At 50.4% G+C, this 15,921-nt stretch overlaps 8 protein-coding genes across 8 annotated transcripts; 4 read left to right on the forward strand and 4 right to left on the reverse strand.

Annotated features, from left to right (window-relative positions):
- Window positions 1–360: 360 nt before the first annotated feature.
- PG994_005067 (uncharacterized protein) lies at window positions 361–1,929 on the reverse strand (the record flags this gene model as incomplete). Its single annotated transcript, XM_066856476.1, has 2 exons — window positions 361–1,249; window positions 1,316–1,929. 2 exons carry the CDS (start codon window positions 1,927–1,929, stop codon window positions 361–363), a joined length of 1,503 nt encoding a protein of 500 aa, XP_066718643.1.
- A 719-nt stretch (window positions 1,930–2,648) lies between these two features.
- PG994_005068 (uncharacterized protein) lies at window positions 2,649–2,926 on the forward strand (the record flags this gene model as incomplete). The annotated part of the gene is made up of 2 exons (XM_066856477.1): window positions 2,649–2,807; window positions 2,828–2,926. 2 exons carry the CDS (start codon window positions 2,649–2,651, stop codon window positions 2,924–2,926), a joined length of 258 nt encoding a protein of 85 aa, XP_066718644.1.
- A 72-nt stretch (window positions 2,927–2,998) lies between these two features.
- On the reverse strand, window positions 2,999–6,170 carry PG994_005069 (uncharacterized protein; the record flags this gene model as incomplete). The annotated part of the gene is made up of 3 exons (XM_066856478.1): window positions 2,999–4,571; window positions 4,773–5,457; window positions 5,513–6,170. The coding sequence occupies 3 exons, from the start codon at window positions 6,168–6,170 to the stop codon at window positions 2,999–3,001; spliced, it is 2,916 nt and encodes a 971-aa protein (XP_066718645.1).
- Window positions 6,171–7,596: 1,426 nt separating this feature from the next.
- Window positions 7,597–8,640, reverse strand: PG994_005070 (C2H2 type zinc finger containing protein; the record flags this gene model as incomplete). Its single annotated transcript, XM_066856479.1, has 2 exons — window positions 7,597–8,277; window positions 8,623–8,640. 2 exons carry the CDS (start codon window positions 8,638–8,640, stop codon window positions 7,597–7,599), a joined length of 699 nt encoding a protein of 232 aa, XP_066718646.1.
- Window positions 8,641–8,662: 22 nt separating this feature from the next.
- Window positions 8,663–9,778, forward strand: PG994_005071 (uncharacterized protein; the record flags this gene model as incomplete). Its single annotated transcript, XM_066856480.1, has 3 exons — window positions 8,663–8,906; window positions 8,993–9,305; window positions 9,361–9,778. 3 exons carry the CDS (start codon window positions 8,663–8,665, stop codon window positions 9,776–9,778), a joined length of 975 nt encoding a protein of 324 aa, XP_066718647.1.
- A 1,135-nt stretch (window positions 9,779–10,913) lies between these two features.
- PG994_005072 (uncharacterized protein) lies at window positions 10,914–11,303 on the forward strand (the record flags this gene model as incomplete). Its single annotated transcript, XM_066856481.1, has 1 exon — window positions 10,914–11,303. One exon carries the CDS (start codon window positions 10,914–10,916, stop codon window positions 11,301–11,303), a length of 390 nt encoding a protein of 129 aa, XP_066718648.1.
- Window positions 11,304–11,539: 236 nt separating this feature from the next.
- On the reverse strand, window positions 11,540–12,259 carry PG994_005073 (uncharacterized protein; the record flags this gene model as incomplete). Its single annotated transcript, XM_066856482.1, has 2 exons — window positions 11,540–11,950; window positions 12,200–12,259. 2 exons carry the CDS (start codon window positions 12,257–12,259, stop codon window positions 11,540–11,542), a joined length of 471 nt encoding a protein of 156 aa, XP_066718649.1.
- A 1,165-nt stretch (window positions 12,260–13,424) lies between these two features.
- Window positions 13,425–14,282, forward strand: PG994_005074 (uncharacterized protein; the record flags this gene model as incomplete). The annotated part of the gene is made up of 2 exons (XM_066856483.1): window positions 13,425–13,973; window positions 14,007–14,282. The coding sequence occupies 2 exons, from the start codon at window positions 13,425–13,427 to the stop codon at window positions 14,280–14,282; spliced, it is 825 nt and encodes a 274-aa protein (XP_066718650.1).
- Window positions 14,283–15,921: the final 1,639 nt, after the last annotated feature.

A 15,921-nucleotide genomic window follows, 5' to 3' on the forward strand; every position in this document is an offset into this window, starting at 1 on the left:
TGCATGATATTGACCTCACGGCAGGCGAGCAAGCATGTAGGAGGCCGACACCTTTAAGCGACCATACGCCTACCCACACTACGCAAATGGGAACAGGGAGCAGGAATAGAGAAGGGAAAGGATGCCCTGAACGAATACAATAGACACCTCCATTCAGAATGTTTCAAATCAGGAGAGACGTGTATTCCGTTTGAAGACTGTCTGCATAGTGTCGATAGGGAAACTGGTCGACCAAGCAGATAAGTACAAAAAGTTTGCCACCACAGGACTTAGGGAAATATATCTTTCTCACTACCCTTTATCAATGCGACACCCGAGTCGATTAAATGCCTTCGTGGTCCCAATATTTAATTACCTCTTTCAATTAACCTTCGAGATGGAGAAATCATCCACATAGTGCGTGGCCGTCACCTGATTTCGCGTATAGTTTATGCTGATCTTACACTTGGTGTCTGTCTGCTGCTGAGCGACAAAGGTGTAAGAAAAACGGTACCAGCCATTGCCCGCCGGAACGCCGTTCGACAAGGGACTCCAGGATCCACCGCAGCTGCCGGTCGATGAAGATAGTTGCACGTAAAGCCTCGAGGCGGTGTTCCCAGCATCAAGCACGGTCGTGCTGACAAACATGGTAAATTGGTAAGTGGCACCGGGCTGGAGATTGAAAGCCTGCACTGTGCTGAGGTAGCCGAAGCCGAGATATTGCGAGTTGATGACTCGGAAGGCCCGGGTAGGCTGGCTGTACCTGCTCTGTGTGGAGACGACCTGGCCGTCCCAGCCGGCTGGGTTATTGTTGTACCATGACCAGGTGCCTGATTGATCGGCCGCCTCAAAATCAAGAGCGGACGGAGTGGCGGCCGGCAGGGTGACGGTGGCGACGCCGGTCGTGGTGGTCACCGTTGTCGTGACATGGGTCGTCGCCACTTCGATGGTCGTGGTAGCCTGAACGGTGTTTGTGTTCGTTACGGTGGTGGACGAGGCCGTACTCGTGACACTGACCGTTTTGGCCGGGACACCGAAGCAGGAGCAGGCCGAGGTGATGCGGTCGGGCGGATAGCTCTGGGTGGCGACGCAAGCGGGCGTGGAAACTACAAACGAGGTCGGGGTAGCTCGTTTCATTTGCTGGGGGGAGCGCGAGTAATAACCGGTTACGGTAGTTGTGGCAGATGGGACCGTTTGGGTGGTGGTATCGGTCAATGTCCGGGTAGTTCGCTGGGTAGCGACGATGACAGTCGTGGCGACCGACATGGTGCTTTGAAGAGTAATTATGCCGAGTCAGTTCCTTTATGCTTCATGGCTTGGGTGGGAGGTGACTTACGATGTGGGCGTGGTGGTCGCCACGGTGGTTGTGGAAGGGGTCAACTGGGAACAGTAGGCGCCTGCTTGCGACGGCGCGTACTGGAAGCACTGAACAATCTCCCTCTTGCATTCTTCGTCTGGACATTGAACAGGTACCGGCAATCTCCCGAGGTTGGAGAGGACGTAACTATCCGAGATAGTGTAAAGAACGTTGCCTCTGTACTGACGAACGTTGTAGCCGTAAGACACATCCCACCCTCGCGAATAGAGCGCGCAGAATTGGCCGACCAGGTCGCTCCCTGCGTGCAAGTTGTACCCGTTGACGTATTGGCAGGCGCTCACACTGGAGCATGCGTCGGCGCAGCGTGTCGCGTTGAACTGGCCGCTGGGAAAGATGCGAACGCCCAGATAGGTATCGGCGCTCCCGCACATCGGAACCTGGATGGCAACGCTTCCCAGCGAGACGAGGTCCGAGTAGCCTGGGACGGCGCCGGCAGGAACAAAGGGGCCCTCGAGCTGGTTGTAATGCGGGCCGTTGGTCTCGGCGTTCAGCGCGTCCAGGGCCTCGAAGTCGATGCCTTGGCTGAGCACGCACAGCGCGGAGGCGAGAAACAGAGCGTAGCGTTTAGCCATGATGGGTGGTCGAGAGGAATGCTTGGGTCTTGAGGATGGATGTGGTTCATATTTCTTTTGCAAAGCTTTGGGGTCTCGATCTGCTTTATATATATAGGCGGAACCAACACCCCTTGTATTTGGATGTACGGTAATTACCATTCGGTAACTAGTTCTGACCATCCGGGTTGGCCATAGAGGTTGAGTATCTTCACGGCCGACTATGGAGGCCAGGCCTTCTCAACCCCGGTATTTTTGGGGCCTACTCGGCTAAACAGGTTGGGGGATGCATTCTTAATAACCCTCAGGGTGTCGGCGTTCGGCGACGGAGAAGATATATTGTGTCATCAATGTCAGAGGAGCTGTCCAGCCTTTGAAGCGCACTTTCCGTTTCATCAGTAAGTTGAAGAATATTTGATTACCCCATTCGTGCCGAACATTTGGTGGCCAGGAAGGGCAAACCCCAGCCTAAGACACTACTTAAAAAGGATATATAATTTATTAACCTCGAGACAGGCGGTAAGTATATAAAAGGCTAATCTCTTGCGGCAAATGAAAAATTTCTGCTAGTCTTCTTCGATGGTCTGGCCTTCGATTACGATTTTTAGAGCTTCCTCCAGGATGGCCGCCATTTGATCAGACCAGTGTTCCCGGGAAAGATCCAGTGCAGGTTGGCCCGAGTTGTTTTCGACGTGAATTAAGTCGATGTTGGAGTTAACCCACAACTTTACCATCTCGACATGGCCGCGTCTCACAGCCACATGCAAAGCCGTGTCGCCGTCCCGGTTTTTTGTGTAGACAACCTCCAAGTACCGGACGAGCCTCTGGACGATTTCAAGGCGGCCCCTTTCCGCTGCTATATGCAATGGAGTGCGGCCGGTAGTATCCGCCGCGTTCACGTTTACTCCCCCCTGAGGAGGATATTGACGAGATCCAGATCGAGTTTCGAGGCGGCAACATGCAACAGTGTCCGAGGCCGCGCCTCCCAGCAAAGCCGGACCTCGTGGTCAAGCAGTAGACGATGGTGGGCCATGTTGCCCTGTTCTGCCGCACGCACTAAGGCCGGTGAATAGGTGGTTGCGTCATCCGCTCAGGCAGCAAGTAACCTGTCAACATGCAGATGGCCGTGTTCTACCGCTCGTGTCAAAGCAGTATTCCGGTCCGCCTTGCCATTGACGTTGGCCCCAGCAGCAAGCAGTATGCCGACAATGTCGAGATAACCCTTGGCTGCAGCTTTGCTCAGAGCGGTGTGATGGCCGGCCGTGTGTTCGAGGCTAGCACCAGCACCAACTATTCTTTCGACGAGGCTTCGATGGTTACTGCTTGTGGCTGCGATGAGAGGCGTGCAATCCCTGGTCGCTACGTTCACGTCGGCCCCGTAAGATTGTAATCTGTCAAAGACACCGAGATAGCCCCTACTAGCGGCTGCTATCAAGGGGATTTCGAGCCGGAACACTTCTCCGTCGGATGAGTATCCGCCATTGGACACATTGGCTTTGGTGCCCAAACTCATCAGATTATCGATCACGTCGTGTCGTTCTTTACACGACGTAGCAACTAACGCAGTAGTCCCTTCGACTGCGTCATTGACATGAACTTTTCCAGAGAGCACCAGTTCCTCGATCGCTCTTACATGACCAACGGACGCGGCATAGGCGAAGATCTTGCCGGGTGATTCGTATTTCACTTCGTTGGGTAGTATATCGAAGAGTGCAAGATCGTCGTTGGCAGCGGCCCATTCGAACGAGACCTCGGGTTCATCGGAGCATAGAATGCGGATGATTGTGCCATGGCGATTACGATTCGCCCAGCCCGCCGCGTTGTCCTGAAATGGGGGATTGGACTGCCACGGCAGTTTCACAAAGCTGTAACTGCCCGAGAGGACTTGAAATAGGATCCCCCATGTCTTGCTTTTCCTCACCCCGAAATGTTTCGTGTGAGAGACCCAGTGCTCGGTTGCATACCCTGAAAACGGATATCGATCTATCATTGTTTGGGTGACTTGGGTCATCGTCGCAATTCCGTCAGGGTCAACGGAACGACTCAAGTCAAAGGCCTTTGGGCCTGGTCCGAGAACTGTTTTGTGAAGCGATGCGAGCTTCGATCCATGTTTGGAGGATGCCTTGAGAATCCCAAGGGGGCTGATGTTCGTTGGCTTTGGCCGTGTCACCAATGGCCTCTTGAAGTCGTTAAAGTCGAGATAAGTGAGGCAAATCTCGCCCAGTTCGTGATCGGCTTCATCCAGAATGATATGAAACCCGTCCAGCATGGCCGTGAAATCGGTGGGTTCTTCAAGCAGGAATATGCGAACGGAGTGATGGACGAATTGTACAGTTTCACTTTCCTCATCCATTTCCACCAAGTTCTCACACCACGAAGAAATCTTGCCCATGTCATTACACTGACGAGTGGCATCGGAATATTGCTGGCGAACCTTGATTGTGGTTGCTTCCCTCAGCTCCCTTATAGTCAGGGGTCGTCTAGCAGCGGTAACCCATTTGAAGACCTTTTGGGCCACCCTGTAGTGCCTTCCAGTTGCGATTCGCCGGAGCGCCCTGTTGAATATTTCGTTCAGAGTATTGGGAAGGTTGTGAAGCGCTATCCTGATACCTTCATCGCATGGCTGAGAGCTGACCTCGACCTGGAAGTAAGCCCATAGAAACCTAAGAGGAATTGTCAGCTAAAACAGAATAGGTCGAGCATTGTTAGGGGGCCTGTTGTATATTCCTTGGGCGCCCTTAGCCAGGGCAATTTTTATCCTTTCCACAAGGCTAGGATCTCCGACCCTCAAGTCGCCATCCTGGATCTTTTGGTCTATGATGCCATGAACGTATCTTTAAATATCTTTGCTTATGTCGTCATACTCCAATGGAAGATGAAGACAGTGCTTGAAATGGGTTTCTATTTGATCTTGGAGACCGGTGCGGCCACAAAGGAATAGGCGGATGCTACTGCTGGAGGATAGCAGAGATGAGAGCGCCGCAAACAGATCCCGTCGATCAGATTTAGGGTACTCATCGAGCCCATCAATGATGATATAAGAAACCCCCGGGGAAACGAACTGACGGAGAAGGTCCACCGTATCATCGATGTCAGAGGCTCTGTTCAGCTTCCGAAGCGCGCCTTCCATCTCATCAGAGATGTTTGTTGGATCCAACCTCTGCTGAAGAATCGATTTGAGTATACCATTCGCACTTGGGGGTGCGTAACCGCTCGGCCGCACAAAGTAGTAAGAGACAGGACCGCTCGAAGGACCTTTGCAACGGAGAATTTGCTGAATGATGCTCGCAGTGGTGATGGTTTTCCCCGACCCGATCTTCCCAGAACACCACAGTACTGGCTTCCCCCCGTCTAGCCAACTGCAGAACTCTGGCTTTTGAAATATCCAACTGGCAGTATTTTGCCACCGCTTTGTACAGCTTTGCTTGAATAGCCGCAGATAGTCGCGAGTAGATAGCGAGTCGAGAAGATGCTGCTTCCGCTCTCGCGCGATCCGCTGGTCCCTTTGAAGCTGCATATCGTAAAACTCCTGCGTTTTACCGGTTTGGCCTGCGAAACGGTCCAGAAAGGCCCTACTCTTTGATGCTTGTCGGCGCTCCATTACCTGCAAATGCTGTTCTTGTCGTTCGGCCTGATCCTTGGCGTAAATGATCTCTTGCTTTACCGAATCGCTGGATATCGTCCAGGTTAGGCTTGAATTCATCTTCGAAAGATACTAGAAGAGCTTTGATAACCTGCCGGAGGGCCGGGACTTGAATAACCCGGATAATGTGGGCGCAGCACCGGATGATTGACGCGTGGAACTCAACCAAGGCCTTCTGAAGCCGTATCGAATCGGGATACCATGATTGGTAGTCGGCAAAGAGAGGGCATAGCCTGCCAAGCTTCGTGAACAGGTCAGAGGTGGTCTGGTAGTAGGAGGCGCCGTTGGCAGACACCAACATGGTCAGCTTGACGCTACCCCACACCAGTGCGGCGATCTCAGCATGTGAAGATACAAGTTCGACGATGCCACAGAACAAGCCAACGGACGACAGGAATGCGTGGAGATGAATTGCACAACTAGGCCTTCTGCGTGTCCTGTGAGTCGAGTCCAGCTCGGCGGTGAAGGCCATGATCGAATCGGCGTCGGGAACTGTCCTCATCTTGATCAGCTCACGACGTTCTTCAAAGCTCAAAACAACTTGGAAGTCCCTGATGGCATCCAGGAGGACGTCATGCTGTTTCGTAGTAGCCAGCGACGACGAAGACACCGACGCCATTTTGAGACGTATAACGGCTCGAATCTCGCGAGAATCGCACCGGCAAAGCCAACACAAATGCAATGAAGCATCTTTACTGGCAGCAGGCAATTGCGGATGACCTGTCAACGCCAAGCAATGGATTTCTTTGTACACCATCTAAGGCACCCTGTGTCGCAGCAGCTGACGACGGACGTCGTACAGCTGTCTTGGGCACATGAATTGCGACTACCACACTGGCCTTCATCTGTTCGATTTCGACAGGGCACTGGTAATCATTACCGCAGATTGATCGCTATTGAGTCCAGTCGTGTCTTGTAGTATCTTCACGAATGGTGGCACCGCTCTATAAGACACTACCAATCGGTACTGTGTGTCGTACACCTTACCCCTTGCGAGTATCAGCAGCTCCAATGCCGTATGAAGACCGTCTTATCTTCTGGCTTCCGTTTACTATTGTGGATTGCCTGACCCCTGATTTAGTCATCTAGAATATTGATGCTAGTGTTGTCGAGTGAAATCAAACATTGCTTTGCCACTCACTTCGAAGCTCTCTCGCGAAGGAACCTGGAATATGACTCTGATATCCGAAGAAGTAACGTGAGAACCAGCCGCGGCGCTTGTTACAAGTGAGTTTGGCTCGTGGACTGAAATCTTCCAGACCGATCTTGATCTTGATTTTGTCAAAATCAGAGGGGCGGAGGGCACTAAAAAGTACTGGAATCGTCCGGGTCTTCATTGTTTCTGGCGCGGTTGTATAAAGATCTGTTTAGATCTACACGATGGACTGATTCAATCAAAGGTATGGAGATTTGATCTTAGTTACTTTATTTCTGCGCATCTCGCTGTACGGTAACTTCGACAGAGAACCTTGCGACAGCTAAGATGCCATTGGACACAGATGAATCTGTCGCGGATGAAGTTCAGAGCTTCATTTCCACAGCAAGGCCCGGTCACAGCAGGATTATTCGCCCAATCCCCCGCCTAATGGCTTGCCTTGTATGGCGTATTGGAGTATTGACTGCTGCATCACTGTAATTCCTCAAGAGGTGCTGATTGAGCGTGGAATAAAGTAATCTGCAAGTCTCCTTTGAGGCTGTCTGAAGAAGGTGGCCTGAAGGCTATTGGTCATTAAGAAGCTAACTGTTTGGTTCGAATGGTTAGCTAGAAATGCCTCGTAAAAGTGCGATGGAAATTGTAAGAGCTTACTTAAGTACTTAGACTTGGGGTTTATCCCTTAAAGGAGGAATAATTCGACTCTGGCCTCATATGGGTGCGTCTATTATCGCTTACGATGGTTCCGGATCCCATGCCCATATGGCTGAAAACCTATCGCTGCGTCGCCCTTGAGGAGGCGCGTCATCACAGCAAGCTGCTGTGGCGGCCACAATACGAACGCTGCGGGCACCGAGATGGGGGAGAAGATAACTGGAAACATATCCCGTGCTCAGTCTGTCGGATGCCTGGGGTCGTAAACTTCATATCCCTCATTTTCTGTATCGCTCTCGTCCTCGTCCCGCAACACCTTCTTGTTGTGTTCTTTCTCCATGCCAGCCTGCTTCTCCTCGTCCTTGGTCTTGTCTTCCGCATCACCACCGACAGGCGCAAACGCGCTCTTAAACCCGCTCTTCTTAAAGCCTCCCTTCTTGAACCCGCCCGCCAGGCCAGCATTATTGTTGTTGTTACCGCTACCACCAGCAGCCGCAGACTCTCCATCGCCACCGCCGCCGGCAGCAGCAGCGCCGAGCTTGATGCTGATAATACCGTCGGCCCTCGCCTCAGCCTTACGCGCGCGAGCGCCCGCGGTCGGGTCTTTGACCATCTGCTTCATGTCCTTCATGCGCTGTCGGTGCGAGTGGTCGTACGACGAGAGGTGCGCTTCGTAGTCGTTCATGCGGCTGTAGCCCTTGGAGCACAGCTCGCAGTAGAAGGACTGCCGGGCGGCGCGCCGAGGCGGTCTGCGCCTGGGGCAGGGTCTGGTGTCGCGGCGGCATGATGGGGGAGGGTGCTGTGGCCTGGTCTGGTTGGTTACGCGGTCGAGCGCGACGGGAGAAACACGACGGACAGGCGTCCACCAAGCGTATTTAGGGACGTGGATCGTTCCAAGGCTCGACCTCAGGACTAGTTGCTATGCGGTAGTAGAGTAATGATCGTCGGGGTGTCGTTTACGATTATGGTATTAGATGCTTAGACGTTGAAATATGGACGAAAGTTCAGAGATTAAGTAAGTCCCTTGGCAGAGCTGGAATGGACAGGGCGGGGCGTTTTGAATGGAGCTTGGGGAACATTTCGAAGCTGAGACTAACTGGAAACTTCCGATTGGCGGCTGGGGATTTAGAGCTCCGGGGGTCTCGCTGATGTCACTGGAGCCCCAAAACTTTCAGCGTGCGGTCAAAATCGTGTCCCACCCGAACGAATTGACGGAAACTTCTTGGTCAGCAAGAAACAACGACTAGGACGACGAAACACACACAACATCTCTTCGTCGCATTGGCAGTTGTGACGGAGTCAAGATGGATTTTGATCCTTGGTCAGACAATCGTTCCCTGCGGCCGAAGGCGTCGCAGGAGACCCTCATGTCTCTTCTGCAGCTCGACCCTTCACCCATGGAAACAGCATCGCTCTACGAAAAGGAGCTGCCTCCTTTGCCCGAAGAAGACCTGGAGTCTTCAAGGTCGACAATAAGGTCACGCGGCACAGCGAACTCCTCGACAAGCATAGGACTCAGTGGTACTGCCCATGGTCCTCTTTACTACTGTATGCCTTCCTTCGTTTTTCACTGTGTCTGGGGCAGACCATGTAGACAAGCAACATGTGTGCTAATCACCGACGACAAACAATAGTAACTCGCATACAACGCTACTCCTCCTACACCTTCGCCCTCTTCGCCGGCCTGCACGTCGCCAACACCTCGGTCTTCCCCCTCGTCTACCGCTCCGTGCCCTACTCGGAGCCACTCCTCCTGATGGCCCGCGAGATCTACCAAACCCGCTTTTCCGAGCCCCTCCTCGTCGCCCTGCCCGTGCTCGCCCACGTCGCCTCGGGCGTCGCCATCCGCCTGATCCGCCGCTCGCAGAACCTCCAGCGCTACGGCGGCGCCACGCCGGGCATGTACGCGCTGCACCGGTCCAAGACCTCTGACACCACGTCTTCCTCGTCTTTCTCTCAGGAGCAGCAACGGATGGCCGATGCTGAGCTACACCGCCATAAGTGGGTACGTCTTGGCCCCCCTGCTGGCGTCGCACGTCTTCATGAACCGCGTGCTGCCCCTCATGGTCGAGGGCGACAGCTCCAACATCGGCCTGCAGTACGTCGCGCACGGCTTCGCGCGCCAGGGCCTCCCGCCCTGGATCGCGTACAGCGCCCTGATTACGGTCGGTGTGGGACACATGGTCTGGGGTGGGGCCAAGTGGATGGGGATCTCGCCCCCGCCCGGCTGGCGGCGGACGACGGTCGACAAGCAGTTGCGGAAGCGGAGAAGCCGGTACTGGTGGTCCATCAACGGCATGGCCCTGGCCGGGATCGCGCTATGGGCTGCTGGAGGCTTGGGGATCGTTGCGCGGTGGGGAGCCACCGAGGGCTGGCTCGGCAAGGTATATGATAGCATATATGAACAAAGTCCACTGTAGATTAAGTACCGTAGACCACCGAAATAACCAAATACTCCAACAAAACCATGTTTATCAAGTACGCCGTCAGTGACATAACCAAATACTCCAACAATATCATGTTTAGTAGGTACGCCTTCAGTGGCGGTGACCTCTCAGTGAATGTATCAATCGTGTTTGCTCAGAGGGCCTGGACAAACGTGGGTCCAAACGGCTTGCTAACCATTCCCGAGGTCACACGATGTTGGACCGAGAACAGTGAACATTATGAGGGAGAAAGAGGGCCTTTCCCCGGGGTGATAACTTTGCGATCATTCTGACAAGCAGCAGCGGGGCGCTGTTGTATCGTTTTCGTTCTCTTTTCTTCTTTTTGGCCACACCGCTCTGTAGGAATTGCTACGAAATCGATCACCTCACTACTGAAAGCCGCACCAGACCGCCGGTCCATCTCGGCACCGGCGCTGACCAGACCCGGAGCCGCCCCGGTATTACCGTCTACCGTGAAATTTCCGGGCATCCATTTGCCCTTCTACACTACCAACGCACGAGTGCGAACAACGAAAAGAGGCCGCCGATCGATTTCATTGCTGCTGCTGATTGACAAGGTTCCGACATTGTCCTGCATCGTGTATCGCGTACGTCTTCTTTGCCCTTTCCAGCATGGGTCTACACAATGTCTTTGTGATGAACCCCAACAACCCCCTCGCCCGTTCCGTTGGCAAAGTACTAATATGACACGTTCAGGGCCCCAAGAGATGCAGGAAATGCTCCAAGTCCCATCAGACAACAGTCAAGTTTCAACAATCATCCCCTCATTGAAAACACCAGGGCGAAGGGTCGAGCCTCGAACTTCTTTGCGGCAGCAACACTTATCCGGGCAAAAAAGGACACACTTCAAAGTTCTTCCCCAAATATTCCAAGGAGAGCAAAAGTTATTCCAAGGGGAGCATCAGTCACAATGTGTCTACTCTACACCCAAACGCAGCGTTGCCCCAGCTGTAAGAAGATTCTCTTGCAGCATACAGTCATGTACAACTCGTGCGAGAAGCCTTGTTCATGTGTATCCTGTTCAGCTATTAAGAGTTGCAGAAGTAGCAGATACTCATCGGAGGAGGATGCCACACCGAAACCCGCTGTTGAAAATAGCAGCCACACCATGACGTGTGCCAAAGCCGAGCTGGTGCACGGCACGCCACTGTGGGCAAGCCAGAGCTGCGGATTCTGCCGGTGGCAGCGCTCGCTCGAGGTGCGGCGGCAATGGAAAGGCGAGCATTTCTGTATGAATCCCTTTGCTGTCAATCAGACTCCATCCGAGCCCCAGAAGACGACAACGATGGCACAGGGCGGGGATCCGGGCCAGGAGACCCCTTCCGAGGCTAGTGATCCTAGCGAAGGAGGTTGGAGCCAGCAGAGCGGCAGCAGCAGTAGCAGGAAAGAGAGCGGTCGGAGGAAGAAGAGCGTCCGGTTCCAGGAGCCTCTCAGGGTTGAGAAGAAGAGATCATCCTTACTGGCAAGGTTCACACGGGAGCGATCAAAGACTAGGTAGTTGCTTTTCTATGTCCTCATTGCTGTGTCAGAACTAGAGATTCCATAGCATGTAGAAGACAAGAGGAGAAAGCTTGGCTGAGTAATAGCCCACCCCAACTTCCAAATTGGGTGGACTTGAGACTACAGATATGCTTCTCCTTAGTCAAATAGGAAGTAGGAAAATAGAGCGTCAACATCGCCCTTTGTTGCTAACGGCCCAATCTTCTTCAAAGAATCAAAGCAACTTGATCATTCCTACTCGTTTAAATTATTGGGTCGATTTCTTCTTTCCATCATTGGCAGTTGGGCCTCGAATGGTTGGCAAGTATCACCTATCACCCAGACATGCCAGGAGTCACTATCGTAGACTGTGCCCGCCGTTGTTTCCACGTAGTCGAAGTCGGTCATCGACTGGCAGCTGTCAAGGCTTATCTGGGCGTAGTCGGCAACAGTGTTGCAGGGGATCGCGATTGCATACGCAGTGTTGGCATTGCAGAGGTAGATAGCCGAGAAGTTGGGCCAGTAGACACGCCAGCAGAGCGTTTCGTTGGGCAGGAAATCGCTCTTGCACATACATTTGCCGTGCAGTTCCTTGATGCCGGCTCGAATGGTCGATTGTATGGCGGTGTCCTCCCAACCTTCAGCATCAATGGGGCAAACGGCAGCCTACATTGTCAGAGAGCCATGTCAGTCAGGTTTCTTCGTTCTTTCTGACCCTGTTGTCGATTAGGGATAAGCTTCGTGATATTTGCACTTACACCGGGGGCATGAACCTGTACACTGCTGGCCATGGCGCAATCGGAACTGAAACCTGTGCCATTGGCGGTAGACACCAGTGAGGTCGGAGACGAGGACCTGCGGGAGAATTAGTACTATTCGGTCACTCTATACTGGGTCTCTCAAATGGGTGCTTACCGTTGACTGAGCAGCGACAAGGGCGATGAGGCCAGGCATGATGACCGCGAGCAGCTGCATGCTGGAACGCATGACGAATGGCATTGGGAATTGCCAGTGATGGCTTGTAATTATTGTATCGTGAGGGGAAGTTGGTACGAAGTACAGGCAGGCTCTCTGAACAAAGGGTTGCTGTGGATGAGAGTGAAAGAGTGATGATGGAAGATGCCTCAAATGATTTTGAGTCAGAAATTTATGATTTCTGTTATCTTTCGTACCTTCATTGTGACCGGGTCGTGGATGTTGTTTTGGCCCTACCTTAATGCCAAATTGATTCCAGTACACGGCCAATTCAGAAAAAAGGCTAGGACGTTCGTAGACATTTATGAAAGCGATTCACGTATTCCTCACAAAGGCTTACAAGGCAGGTCACACGATGATATGACCGAGAGCAGTGAACATCGTAAGGACTCTCCCCACAAGCCCACGACCATTATAAAAAGCAAGGCTTGTAGCGCCGTAGTGTCGTTTTCACTTCTTCCTTTCAGAAACGGAAAGCAGTATTGAATTCCATTTACTTAGGTGGCCTTCCCTTATAGTTCCTGGAGATCGCCTTCAACCCCAACAGGGATACAATGTCAGTTGCAGACGCACTCTGTGTTGGCTTGCTAATACTTGAATACATATTCAATATTATCTCAATTTTGCAATATTTCTATTGTGCTCTTCAATTCGCCGGCATGGCACCAATCCCATGATTGTAAGGCTTCTTTTGCCATCGCTGCCGATATTTGTACTGGATAGATGCATTGCTGTTGTTCGTACCTGCCTGACCGAAAAGGGGGAATTCCCATGATGGTTAGATGCATTCGCATGTCAGCTAAGCAGTTCATGCAAGCAATCAGGGTTTTCATAACATCATTGATGGTAGCAAGTGTCAAAGCCAATCAATAACAATTCGCGACTGATCCTCAAGCTGAGCTCCCGGCTGTCACATCGGACAAATGAAATCTGAATATATATCAACTTTTTCTTATGCCTGTACGTACATGAAGCGTCTCGCTTCTGGGGTCAATTGCACTTTTCCCCAGACTTCCGTCTAGCCCATCAATCGCTCTTCCCCCCTGTTAGTGCATCAGCAATGAGCCCAAACGAAAGGCGACATCAACTACAAGAGCGCAGAGCGAGTCACCGGACGAGTCAGGCCCTCGTATAAAGACCAAACACCTCATTCAACACAGAGAATATGCCCGAGAGCAGTACTCCAACTGGGAGCAAAGAGGATCCAGACGACATCGCCACTGAAGTAAGCATAGGTGGCAAAGTAAGCGTTGAAGTGGTGCAGAAAGAAGAAGTCCACGAGGACGACTTTTGCCCCATATGTCGGCTGCTCCTCTACGATCCGGTCGTGACGGCATGCCATCACATGTTGTGCAAGTTTTGCATGGCCACCTGGGCATCCGTCTCCCTGGCCCAGCCTATGGTGCCAGTCGACGTGGACGAAGAGCCTGTGGAATTCGATCCGGTCGCTGACCTACAAGCGCGATGTCCCATGTGCCGCACCCTCACGACGGCGCTTCCCAGCCCCGCGCGGCAAGATGAACTCCGAGCCAAGTATCCAAATACCTATGCGAATCGCGAAACTGAGGTCTTGTCCGAATCCCGCGGCGGTGGCGTTGAGGATGGAAAGAGCGTCCAGACCATCACGGTGTACATCGGGAACAGGCATCAGGATGTAGTAGCGCCCGGCGCGGGAGGCCCGCTGCTAGGCGACATGCACGACTGGACCTTCTTCGTGTGGCCCAGCCGCACCGACATCATCGAGTAGGTGCACATCTACCTGCACCCGTTAGCCCCACGGAACTACGTCATCCGCCAGCGGGCGCCCTACCAGATCTCGCGGCGGAGCTGGGGCCCGTTCGTGGTCACGGCCGAGGTGATACTTAAGGACGGCTACTCCTGGGTGTCGGAGGATGCTCGGGAATCGCCGGACGGCGCGGTCAAGGGTATGCTTCGCATGGAGTGGATGTTGGACTTCGACGGGTTCGGCGGGAGGGGGTCCATGGGCCGGTATCAGCTGAAGGTCAAACATGACCGGGATTAGGATGATGAGGAGGGTGTGAGAGACGATCGGGAGTGGAGGCGTATGGTTAGACAGCATGAACAACGTGGCAGATTCGAGCCGGCGTAATGGGGCATCATCTTGGATGCATTTGCGGCTTAGATGATGCTTCTATCCACAAAGGCAAAGTGGGTTAGTTCTGTTAGACACAAGTTTAAAGTGTGTGTCAAGGCCAATGCTAACAGACTGCTTTCATTTCTGCCGATATTGCAGAACCTTACCGTAATCTTGCTAAAGATAAGCAATCCTCCTGTTCTTCTTCTTCGTCGTCTTCTTCCTCTTCGATTTACAATCGCGTGATCATCTTTGTCCTTCACCACGGCTGCCTGGTAATATAATTCTGGAGTCTGGGTGCCGTCAGGAAGCCTACAGGAGAAAAGAAACCATTCCCCCCTCTGGCTTTGGGCGATAACGAGAAGAAGCTTGCGCTTGTCTGGGCCAGGTGAGGAGGAGTGAAAGAGAAGGGGTGACTCGGCTCGTTAAACCATACCTAACGTATGTGAAATATGGATCTTGATTGTCGAGAATTGTGTTGTTGATGGGTTACAAACTGGTGGGGTGCACTGTCTCTGAGCATCCCTACCGAGAGACACTAAGAGGCTCTCCCAGCTAGCCATGTGGTTTATAATATAAGTGTAAGTGTTTATAGTTCAAACAACCATGGATCTGTGTTATAGTGGTAATAAACGAGTAGTTAATATTTATTTTATTACTTTTATTTAATATTAACTTACGTGGTTTATTATTAAGTGAGTTATATTATTAAACGCTTAATATTTTATTTTTTTATATTCTTATATAAAATAATCTAATTTTAATATTTTAAATTAATTAAAATTACTCGGTATTTAATTTATTACTCGATTTTATATTCTTTTTACATATTTATATATTATAACTTATTTCGCCGTAAATATTATAGCGTTTTTTACCGGTCGATTTTTATTTTAATACACTTTTATTTTCGCCTTTATTAATTATTAAATGTTTTTATTTTATTTTTATATTTTATAGCTTTTAAAATTCTTAAATAATAAGTTTCTTTAAATTAAACTAGTAATCTTTTAACTTTTTAACTTTTAAAAAAAATTAAATTAATAATTTATAAAATATAAATCTTTATATATATAAAGGTTATTAAATACGTTATCACGTTTATATTTTTCGTTATTTACTTTATAATATTTAAGATTAACGTGAAAAAGCTTTTTTTATAATTAAACATTTTATTTTTAATAAAAATAAAGTGTTTAATTATTTATTAAAAGTTAAACAACGTTTAAAGGCTAGAAGTATTAGTCGTCTTTAAATATAATAAGTTAAATATCAGCGTTTAAAAATATATATTTAACTTATTAATTATTTTATTTAAATAATATAGTATTAAACTAAATACGTTAAATTGAAATTTAATATTATTTTTTATAAAAATAATAAAATACGCGGCTTTAAAAGAAATAAAGAATTTTAACTTTAAAATATAACTAATCGAAGCTTTAATAAATAGCTTAATTTCTTTCGAATATATACGCTTTTAAAACGAATAAAGTATTATATTTAATAATTAAAATAAGTAAACTAAATAAAGAGGAATATTAAGTGTAATAATATTATTATCTTT

The sequence above is a fragment of the Apiospora phragmitis genome, assembly GCF_038363925.1.
Source record: "Apiospora phragmitis strain CBS 135458 chromosome Unknown utg000005l:1.0-4161743.0:1.0-4166827.0, whole genome shotgun sequence".
Classification (NCBI taxonomy): domain Eukaryota; kingdom Fungi; phylum Ascomycota; class Sordariomycetes; order Amphisphaeriales; family Apiosporaceae; genus Apiospora; species Apiospora phragmitis.